The sequence below is a fragment of the Penicillium mononematosum genome (assembly GCF_028829835.1).
Source record: "Penicillium mononematosum strain IBT 11891 chromosome Unknown utg000001l:1.0-4488741.0:1.0-4491989.0, whole genome shotgun sequence".
NCBI classification, from domain to species: Eukaryota; Fungi; Ascomycota; class Eurotiomycetes; order Eurotiales; family Aspergillaceae; genus Penicillium; species Penicillium mononematosum.
In genome coordinates this window covers 2,545,801-2,556,419 of record NW_026643271.1, presented here as the reverse complement: position 1 = coordinate 2,556,419, position 10,619 = coordinate 2,545,801, and the positions used below count along the sequence as shown (strand labels likewise).

Genomic DNA, 10,619 nt, shown 5'->3' with positions numbered 1-10,619 from the left:
ACTAACCCAGCACTCCGGTAGCACTAGGCCGTTTTGTCGCGATTACATGTGACGCTGACTAGGGCTTCCACCTGCGCTGAGACGTACACCTGCGCTGATACGTACACTACGATATAATAACGACCAAGCTATATATGCCCCAGCAACCCTCGACTACTAGGTCCCGGCATGCGACGCTACTTCCACCTGTGCTGAGAGAGACGCCAGCGCCGACGAATGCACCCATTCCACTGCTAGGTAGCACTCCGGTATTAATAGTTGCACGAGGTCATCTTTGTACGCTGTTTATCATTGTTCCATTCCGTATTGGCTGGGCATCAAGGGACATTGAACTGACCAAGACACCCTGCCACAAAATCCAAACAGTTTGGTAATTGATATGGACGTCAAGGCCACTAAAGCCAAAGATAGGGGATATTTCTGCCTTTGCTAAATTGATGTACCATGCCGATAACTACATGCTTCTTCTGGCATAATAACCGGAACGGTCTAGATAGGTTATTAACGACATTATGAAGTTTTAAACAGAGGTCAGCGTATATCTCAGTGACAGATATGAACGATGTAGATTGACGGACAAGAGCTTCAAATAACACTTGATGAGTACTATCACTTGTCGGCCAACTCTTTTGTTTTTCTTAGGACGGGATATGCTGGTTTCCTATTACTTTCCTTTGCTTGATCTACCTTGAGACACAGAAGACACAGACTACGCCTATAGTATAGAGTATCGTAATGCAGTTATTATGGCAAATGATATTGACACCAATGTGTCAGAGAGCTAAAGCGCCTCTATGACAACCAAATATTGACATCAATGCCTTCTATACGATCTTACGAGTTGCAATTGGAGTTGCAATTGAGACTGCATAGGTACGAATTATGCCGGTCTTGGATGTGATTGGTGCCGGGTATTGATGGTCTGGCAGTTTTCCACTGAACACTGAATATCATGTGTAGAATTTGCCGTAACACCATTTCAAGACACTGCCAGTCATGGGAGGAGAGTGTCTCAGGTACTAGTGCCAATTCTATATCTTGCCAACGCAGCTTGTCAAGGTTACAGACGGTGAAATGACCTTGGAAGGCTTCTCCGCCACTGACAAACGCGCCAAATATGCCCACGGGTTGAAGCATGTTGCCTTTTAAACAAGTACTACGAAGGAAAGGCAAGATAGACGTTGATTGTCGAAATAAAAGGACTAAGGGAATCAAGATATCATTCTGTTACTATTCTGAAGGTAGAGCCTGAGGTTTACCCGGTATGCAAATCAATGGGAAAAAAAAATTGACAACCCCTTTGCGCCACCCATTCGCCTAGTACAGTGGCATAAGAAAAGGAGAAAAGCAAAATATTGGGTATGCCAGGCTTGCTCTCGGCGAGCAGAGCCACAAAATATCCGAATCCATATGTAGTATCAAGAGAAGAAAGTACCCTACCGCATGCCACCCTGCATCAATTGCTGGCGTAACAACATGATCTGGCTTCTTTCCATGGGAGGCAAAGCATCGATAGTGGCCTGGGGCATGCTGAGAACTTGCTGAAGGAGCTCCTCCTGGCCGTGCATCGGGGCGGCAGGTTGAACCGGGGGAGGGGCGAAAGGAGTGGCGGTGACAGGCGGCGTAGCGATCTGACCGGGAACACCGTATGGTTGGAATTGCTGAGGAGTTGGCTGTGGAGCAACCTGGGGAGGCTGGGCGGCCTGTTCGACGATGGAACCAAGCAGCTGGTATTCGACCAGATTCATGAGGAGTAGAGCCTGGAAGACGGCATAGGCGAGCTGAGGCGCTTGGCGCAGCAGCTCAGTAGCACGCGCCGGGTCGGCAACAGCGAGAGATTTCATTTGTGTCAGGACATCGAGCAATTGATTTGGTGGGAGAGATGCGAGAGTATGGGAGATAGCGTTGGGGCAGTCGATTTGAGGGGGGGAGTTCCACGCCCGGAGGGAGAGGAGGCAGCGGCGCTGAGCCTGCAATCTGTTGCTGCTGTATGGGATCTTGGTTCATCATGGGTTGTGACTGCTGCGGGTAATCTGGGGGTACGGAATCCTTCTCGTTGTTGTGAGGCCAATCAACACGGATCTTGCGGCCCATGACTTCGTGATCGTTGAGGTTGCGCACCGCCGAGGCGGCGGCGTCGGCGTCCGCAAAATCTGCGAATCCATAACCTTTGGGCTTGCCGGTCTCAGGGTTCATCATCAATCGGAACTTGGTAACGGTACCGGCCGTGCTGAGGATGTCTTTGACTTGTTCCTCGGTGAGGTCTGTAGAAAAGATCAGTATCACGCAGGCTAGACATGCAGCTGCAGTTACGTACTGTAAGGGATATTCCCCAGGAATACACTCTTCCCAGTCCGATCGGGCGCCATGGTTGCGATAAGAAATGAGATGCGAGTGAGAAAGGCAAAGAAGTTGAGGCCAAGCAAAGTAATGCTGATTCTGCCCGACTTTCTCCCACCGCCCGCAACCTCACCTCATCCGTTCGAGCATCATACCAAGTTAGTCTTCATCCATCTCTAAATCTTTCCGCGCACTTCCTCACATCATGTCTCAAAATCAACGAGAGGCTTGGGAGCGCCTGCAAGTTATGCTGTCGAAGCGTAAGGCCGGCTTCGGCGGCGGCTTCCCATCCGGTGGTGGCCGAGGAGGCATGGGACTTGTCGGAACTCTCGTTCTCGCCGGTATTGGCACCTACGTCGCGTCAAATGCTCTGTTCAACGGTATGTTATACTCAACTACTTAAGGAATCAAGCTTCTAACTAGTTTTTAGTGGACGGTGGTCACCGTGCTATCAAGTACTCGCGCTTAGGTGGTGTCCAGAAGGAAATCTACAACGAAGGTATGGAAACTCACTAGCCAGACAAAGGAGCTCTCTCTCACATTTGCATGACTTTAGGAACCCATTTCCAGATTCCTTGGTTCGAAACGCCGATCATCTACGATGTCCGTGCTAAACCTCGCAACATCCCTTCTCTCACTGGTACGAAGGACTTGCAAATGGTGAACATCACCTGCCGTGTCCTATCCAGACCCCGTGTGGATGCTCTGCCCCAGATTTACCGAACTCTGGGCCAAGATTTCGATGAGCGCGTTCTGCCTTCCATTGTCAACGAAGTGCTGAAGAGCGTTGTTGCTCAGTTCAACGCCAGCCAGTTGATCACACAGCGTGAGAACGTTGCCCGTTTGGTGCGGGACAACCTGGCTCGCCGAGCTGCCCGTTTCAACATTGCTCTGGACGATGTCTCCTTGACAGTATGTACCTCCACCACCCTCTAGCTCAAACAGCTTCTAACAACGGTATCTTCACACAGCACTTGACCTTCTCCCCCGAATTCACAGCCGCAGTTGAGGCCAAGCAGGTCGCACAGCAAGATGCTCAGCGTGCTGCATTCATGGTGGACAAGGCCCGCCAAGAGAAGCAAGCCTTCATTGTCCGCGCACAGGGTGAGGCCCGCTCCGCGGAGCTTATTGGTGATGCCATCAAGAAGAGCAAGAGTTACATTGAGCTCCGGAAGATTGAAAATGCCCGTCACATTGCTCAGATCCTGCACGAGAGCGGTGGCAAGAACAAGCTCTATCTGGACAGCGAAGGATTGGGCCTGAATGTCAACGCCCGCAGCGGAGAGGGCAATTAATTTCATTCCGCTTGATACTTAATGGCGCTGCGTGGAGGAATGTGAATTATTGTACAAATAGCTGGATTGCCAAGCATCTGAATGTGGTCTCTTCTCTATTCTTTTTCAGAGCTTCTTCAAACATAGTAGTTCTTTGTAAGTGGTGGTGTAGATCTCTAGGGCTTATATATATTTTCTCCATGCGGGGACGAAGGCGGCGAGACGATTTTTCTAATTCGGAGGGGCACCACATCCAGTCAGCTACAGTTCAACATATTTGACTAGCATTAACTAGCAAGTATCACATTTAATTCGTGAGTATGACTTGCGAAACAAACCAAAAATTTTTGGGGTGTTTTCTTTGGGAAAATACCTCTTCGCGAACCCCCACTAACAGCACCCAGATCATGCCCGAAGTCACCGACGATACCCCAGTGCACCTCACCGAGGTCGACGTCGACCTCGACGTGCAAGAGATTCTCCTCGCTGCATCGCAGCACGACCAGCTCTAAGCTCCGCCGCCTCCTTCGCACCCAGTCTATGCTGCCAGACGCAGCAAACGTCAAAGATACCGAGACCGGCTTTTCACCTCTGCACGCCGCAATCGCTGCCTGCGAGCCCGATACAGAGACCGCCGGCGCTAATGGCGCAACCACGTCAGACTCGAACCCCAAGGGTCTGGACGCCGATACCGTGAAATCAGCAGTGGAGACAGTTCAGTTCCTCCTGCAGGAGGGCGCTATCTGGAACGATCTGGACGCGAACAACGAGACACCCGGCTGTATCGCGCGCCGAATTGGCGCTCTCGAGCTATACGAGCTGATCGTCGACGCAGGTGTGCGCGCAGAGTTGCTGCTGAACCGCCTCGACGCCTACGAAGAGCTCGCCGATGATGACGACGAAGAGGAAGGAGAAGAGGAAGCCGAAGCCGAGGCCGAGGCCGAAACAGCACCGGAGCTCGTCGACGCATTCGCCGAACCCACAACAGAAACCACAACCACAACCACAACCACTCCTGCCAACCCGGAAGTGTCCAACTCGCAGTATCTGGAGTCGCGCCTGAACATCCAGAACGACCGGATCCTGGACTCCGACCAGAACGGCGTGATGATGCGCTGGGAAAGCGACATCATGCGTAAGTCCGCGACAGCACTGCTCCCGACACCCGGGCTGAAAGTTCTGAACATCGGTCACGGGATGGGCATTGTGGACGGATTCTTCCAGGAGCAAGGGCCAGCGGTGCACCACATCGTCGAAGCGCATGAGGAGGTCGTTGCGGAGATGAAACGGCGCGGGTGGGATACTAAGCCCGGTGTTGTTATCCACCAGGGTCGCTGGCAGGATATTCTTCCTGGCCTTGTGGCGGCTGGGGAGACGTTCGATGCTATCTACTACGATACCTTTGCGGAGTCATATGGTGATTTCCGGGATTTCTTTTCTGAGCAGGTTATTGGGTTGTTGGAGCAGGAGGGTCGGTGGGGATTCTTTAATGGCATGGGTGCTGATCGCCAGATCTCATATGACGTCTACCAGAAGGTGGCGGAGATGGATCTCTTCGAGGCTGGGTTCGATGTCCAGTGGGAAGAGATTTCTGTGCCCAAGTTGGACGGTGAATGGGAGGGTGTGCGCCGGGCTTACTGGGTTGTGGATGATTATAGATTGCCCCTGTGCAAGTTCATGGATTAAGGGAGATATTGGATGATTTCATGGAAATGGGATATTTAAGAAGAGGACATTGGATGTCTATGACTGAATGCGACGCTTGAAAATGCTATAGAATGGTTAAAAGGAACAATGTACAAATGATATCACAGCTGAATCAAATCCACCTCTGAGAAATCTGGAGGACTCCGACTGAAGATCGTCCGACACTTGCCGTCTAGCGCCTGGTACTCGTTACTGATCCAGATATGTTTGCTGAATCGCTGTGTTCGGTACACTTCGTCATCGCTTACGCCCAGATCATCACGCGGAATCCAGATGACAGGCCTCTTGGCGCGAAGGGCTTCGTGCTGGAAGGCACGTTGCACCAGCTGATCACGCTCATCGGGCGTAAGGTCCTCTAGTTCATCATGGATACCGGCAAACAGGGCTTGGCCAACTGTGTGGGGAGCTGGCCCCTGGGCCTCGGTGTCTTGGGCCATCTTCTCCCGCATGTCCCGTAGTGTTGGCGTGGAGTTGGACGAGTTCTGACCGTAATACTTAGATTTCCGATTTGATGAGTTGGAGGCCCATGATGGACGTTTGTGTCCAAGCTTGGGTGTCGACAAGAGATCGGAATTTTGTCGTTTCTGACCTGAGAAATTGGTTTCCAGAGGTTTCAGCTCGATGTCTTCTCGTATCTCCTTTCCGTGTTGGCGCTCTTGGTGTTCACGCTTGGCGAGGTTGTGCTCAACATCACCATCCTCGTCATCCTCATCGTCAAGAGGGAGACCGAGGCGAGCGTGCTGAGCACGACGGAACTCATCATCACGTCGGATAGCTTCATCTTCCAAGGTAATGGGAAGATACCGGATCAGTGGACTAAACGCTTCGTTGAGAAGAATTTGGTAACCGGCCGTCAGGATTAGAACCACAATCATGCAAATAGCCTGTCCCTCGCAAGCGACATCATCATTCGCATCCCGAACCAAGAAGAACAAGCCAATCAGGCAGACCTCCATAACGTAGATTCCAGTGAATAGCTGATTAATAGCTCGAGGGAATAGAAGACCACCTGTGTCAAAGCGAAACTTGGTGACATAGAGTGTGTTATAGCGATAGACGAACCAGAACAGGCCGAATGTGATGACGTTGAAAACCAAAATCAGAGGTGCGACCACGCAGTAGATCAAACCTTGGGTAACGTTAGCCAACAGATTCAAACAAAAAAGACGAGATAGCTTACCAATAGAGGCTAGGGTGGTATATACAGGGAAGAATGTGCCCCATTGCATCTGATTGAGATTTGTTGTTCGTGCCCACTTCTTCCGAGCGGTAGAGTCCAGAATTGGAGCTAAAATGAACCAGCTCACCAGGCCAAATATTTGTACAAGAGCGCCAGCGCTCACAGACATGGCTTGTAGAATCATGTAAGAGAAGAAGTAGTTACTAGACTTCGGGATGTTCACTGCTAGGAGTTGCGGCCAGCTGGTCACATCGGTGACGTTCTCGATGATTGTCGAGAAACTGGAAGCGATGGTGACGACCAGGAACAGCTGCACAAAGAGGAAGGCGAAATAGTAGTTTTGGACAGTGAGCTCGATGGACATTCCGGTGAAGAGGCCTTGTGTGCGGCTCAGGAAGCGAAGGATGAGAGGGAGCAGTGCCATCAGAATAGCTAAACACAGCGCAGGAAGAATACCCTGAACGGCTGAGATTAACCAATCTGGTAACTTGCCAAGCCAGGCAAGCCAAGGGAATGCACCCTCCAGATATGCCAATTGCGACAGTAGCCCAGTGAATGCCACAGGAACGCCCACCCAACGACCATTGCACTGACTAGTGTGATGATGCCGAAGGAACGCAGGTATCGTTCCCACCATTTGATGGACATGTTATCCCAAATGACATCGTCGGGAGAGATTTCCACGACTCGGGGTGCCATCTGCTTTGGGAGGTGGTGACTGACAGATTGACAGGCCATGTGGGCAGCGACTTGGTGATTGAACTGGATGAAGGCCGAGTTCATCAAAGGAAACCGCTCAGGATGCTGCTGATCAACTTCGATCTCCAGATTCAGACGAGCGAGCTCCTTTCGACAGTAATCGATAGTGTCAACCTTTTTCCCTAAAAGCCAAATCGAAGGCATCCAACTCCAACCAAATATGGGTAGACGCATGGTATCTCGGTCCTTTGGCCGGATGTATTCTTTCCACAGTGGCTCTCCATAGTCTTCATTTTCGAAATTTTCATTGTAAGCGATGGGATATTCTTCCCCTTCCGTTTTCTCCCCTTCCTTCCGACCATGACCATCTTTTTCGTTTTTGTCGGGTTTTTTGAAGTCGTGATGGGGTGCATCAGTTGCAGGGGTTTCAGGTGCAGTCAGTGGATACTCGTCAGCCTCACGGACACCCTGGGATTTCGTATGAGACGACTTTCGTCTCCAGAATGGTGGCTTCGGCGAAGTCGTTGGGTTATGACACATGGTGTCATCAGAGGCAAGAGGTTCGGGAGCTGGAGAAGCGTTTGCACGAGGTGGAGGATTGTCTGCAGTTGCAGATTGACCAGGGCTTGGAGGCGTATTTGAACGAGGCGGGAGGACGTTGTCTGTAGTTGCAACGAAGCCCCCGGTCCGAGTCAAGGGCTTCTCCAAGCCATGCTCAACTTTCTTGAAGCCTCCAAGCACTGTCTTGCCCAGTTTTCCCACGCCTTGGCCAACCGCCCCAGCGGCGGCAAAAGCAGGGTCAAACACTCGTCGAGGTCCGTCCTCCGACCGTTTCTCTTGCGGTTGTCCATGGAGCACTTCTTGTACCGTGTGGGCCTGATGAGGATTACCAGAACTGACACCAGGACCCATAGCCATTTGGGACGCACGTTTCTCGGCCGCCTTTTGCTCTTGTTTCTCTGCACTTGATTGACTCTTGCCGGCCTTCTTTGCCTCCGCCCTGGCCCTCTTGAGCTGTGCCTTCTTGCATTTTGCAATCAGATCTGTCTCGGCACTTTCAAGCCTGAGAGCAATATCGTTTCGTGCTTTCACTTTCTCGTTCAAGTCGTCGAAGTTGCGGTTGAGCCAGATGTTTCGCACGCCTCCAGGGAAAACATCGAAAAGCCTATCAAGGGCATCCATATTAAGCCAATCAGGTGGGATAGAAGTAACGAGCACGGTGGTAGCAGAAGCACGGAGTCGATGCTGGGGTGACGTCAAGTAGGCCTGTCGCAGGCGAATGTAATTCCGAAGTTCATCAAAAAACACAAAACAGACGTAGATAATGGCGATCACGGCCATTACCAAATGAGCCCAATACCGATTGGTGTGCTCGGGGGTTACGTTACCCCATGCTAACTGATCCAGACCAGTGACGGAATACTTAGTGCCCGAGTTACCATGTTGGTATGTCTGACCCTTGCCGCCAATACGGTTGATTGGAAGTAGAACCGGTAAGATGACGAGGCCCAGAGGAAGGAAGATCTTCAGAAGCATGCGCAGATAGCGCAAGAAGAAGTATGCATCTAGCCCACATTTCTGGATGAATTCCGAGCTGGATGTACGAAAGACCGGACCAATCCAGCGGAAGAGGCCTGGCGGTGATGGGGTTGTACGTTCTCTATCCGGTACCAAATAGGTTCGCGGTTGACTAGATACCAAGTTCGGTCAGTTCAATGTTCTCGTTCCTCTTCCTGGTGGGGTTTCAGGTGACTTACTATATACGAGTTAGTTTCCCCTTTAGTAACAGAAAGAGGAGAAATTCAACGACGAAGACGATGATAGCCGTCGCCAGCGACGCCAGGAAGGTCGAAATCGAGACACCTTCAGCGGTTCGGCCGTGGCCACCGGTATGTTCCAGTGCCTCCTCCAAGCCCGAAGCCATGACGATCAGGTCGGGTATTGCCGAGGGAAATGGGGAAGCTAGGATGCCAAAAGGGGTATCGAAGAAGCTGTCACAGCAAGAAGCATCACGAGATTTTGTTGTAGGTACCGATGGATATTGGAAGTGATCGCCTGTATACGGAGGGGTCGAATAAGAAGGAGCTCGACGATAAGAGAAGAAAAAAAAATCACAAAGAGAATTTCACTTGAACAGACTTCGTAGGGCGCCAAACTGATCAGCGCTGTGGGGAGGAGAGCCAATAATGTCGAACTTGGGTCTTTGAATAATCTCTTGGTTAATGAGGTGAGTGGCGCGAGGATTGAGCTGGCAGGGATGATCAAGAAACGGTTGACGAACAGGGATTGGAGGGATCGTGGGAGCGCCGATCGGGGATACAATGACATCAGGCGCCAGGTGAAACAGCTAAATAAGTTACGGCGGCTTTAAGGAGTACTCCGTCGATAGATTCTGAAAGGAGAACAGATATTCCCTTGTGTAACTCAGAGTTTCATCTATATTTATAACAAGGACACTCCATGCGTACTCTTTCTTTTTTCCATGACACATTGACACCTAATGGACATCTGAATGCAAATGCCTACTACGGTAGGATTGAAGCTTCCAAAGGTTTTGGTGGGGGAGGGAAAAGGGGAAAAGGGAAGGAGCGATGATTGGCCCACGGGATTAAAGATGTGGCAGTGCATTATGTAATGACAATCCACCAGCCACAGGTTCAGGACCTGCATGTGGCAAAGAGCTCATCAACTTTGGAGGAACAATAGACGGTCCAGGCTTTGCGAAAAAAAAAAAAACAGCTGATTACATTCCGAAATCTATAAAGATAAAGAAGGAACAAGAACAAAAAGAAAAACACAACTCCGCTCAGTGGCCACGTGACCTCTTCCCAATTAAGCCGGCACAACTATCAGGCTCAACAAATATCTTCAACTGGATCGAGGAGCCCGTCTATGTAGCATCTTATAACCTCCTTCCTGAGATAGAACACGAGCGACTTCCTTAATATCCTGAGATGCTATTTCATACACATCGTAATAAAGCACATCCCAGATATAGAGTTTATCGCCAGATTGGAAAATCATTCTAGAGGCATCATTATCCTCTAATATTGGTCGACCTGGGGCAAGACCATAGCTTCGAGCAATCTTTTGACCCGCTGAATCGACACCATCCCACTCGTGTTCAAAATCGGGGCTCCCGGGACGTGCCATCCAGCCTGGGGGAACGATAAACTTCCCAAAAGTAAGTGACTCGGCTTAAGCTAGTAGGATTTCGAATATTTCTTGCTGGTGGCATGAGAGGAAATTCAGTGGTAGACTTTGGTGGGCGAACGAGCGGGCAAGGTGGATTTGGGGAACTGCATGTGGCTGAGGTTAAAACACGTCGTCCCAAAAGGGTAACCACTTAACGCGCCAGTCGCGTCCATGGTGGCAGAAACCGCGTTCCGCCCACAGCTTTTTGCTCTCCCTTTCTTCAC

General features: G+C 50.7%; 5 protein-coding genes across 5 annotated transcripts; 2 read left to right on the top strand and 3 right to left on the bottom strand.

The window, feature by feature from the left end:
- Nucleotides 1–1,436: 1,436 nt before the first annotated feature.
- Nucleotides 1,437–2,383, bottom strand: N7519_000940 (putative polyadenylation factor subunit CstF64; the record flags this gene model as incomplete). The annotated part of the gene is made up of 3 exons (XM_057287718.1): nt 2,318–2,383; nt 2,021–2,264; nt 1,437–1,986 (listed from the first exon to the last, which is right to left on the bottom strand). Exons 1-3 carry the CDS (start codon nt 2,367–2,369, stop codon nt 1,437–1,439), a joined length of 846 nt encoding a protein of 281 aa, XP_057153801.1. The 5' UTR covers nt 2,370–2,383.
- A 162-nt stretch (nt 2,384–2,545) lies between these two features.
- Nucleotides 2,546–3,635, top strand: N7519_000939 (prohibitin subunit PHB2; the record flags this gene model as incomplete). The annotated part of the gene is made up of 4 exons (XM_057287717.1): nt 2,546–2,720; nt 2,771–2,839; nt 2,897–3,252; nt 3,312–3,635. The coding sequence occupies 4 exons, from the start codon at nt 2,546–2,548 to the stop codon at nt 3,633–3,635; spliced, it is 924 nt and encodes a 307-aa protein (XP_057153800.1).
- Nucleotides 3,636–4,154: 519 nt separating this feature from the next.
- rmt2 (protein-arginine N5-methyltransferase) lies at nt 4,155–5,300 on the top strand (the record flags this gene model as incomplete). The annotated part of the gene is made up of 1 exon (XM_057287716.1): nt 4,155–5,300. One exon carries the CDS (start codon nt 4,155–4,157, stop codon nt 5,298–5,300), a length of 1,146 nt encoding a protein of 381 aa, XP_057153799.1.
- A 122-nt stretch (nt 5,301–5,422) lies between these two features.
- Nucleotides 5,423–9,124, bottom strand: N7519_000937 (putative DUF221 domain protein; the record flags this gene model as incomplete). The annotated part of the gene is made up of 4 exons (XM_057287715.1): nt 5,423–6,450; nt 6,502–6,958; nt 7,021–8,890; nt 8,958–9,124. The coding sequence occupies 4 exons, from the start codon at nt 9,122–9,124 to the stop codon at nt 5,423–5,425; spliced, it is 3,522 nt and encodes a 1,173-aa protein (XP_057153798.1).
- A 944-nt stretch (nt 9,125–10,068) lies between these two features.
- On the bottom strand, nt 10,069–10,568 carry N7519_000936 (uncharacterized protein; the record flags this gene model as incomplete). The annotated part of the gene is made up of 2 exons (XM_057287714.1): nt 10,069–10,374; nt 10,461–10,568. The coding sequence occupies 2 exons, from the start codon at nt 10,566–10,568 to the stop codon at nt 10,069–10,071; spliced, it is 414 nt and encodes a 137-aa protein (XP_057153797.1).
- Nucleotides 10,569–10,619: the final 51 nt, after the last annotated feature.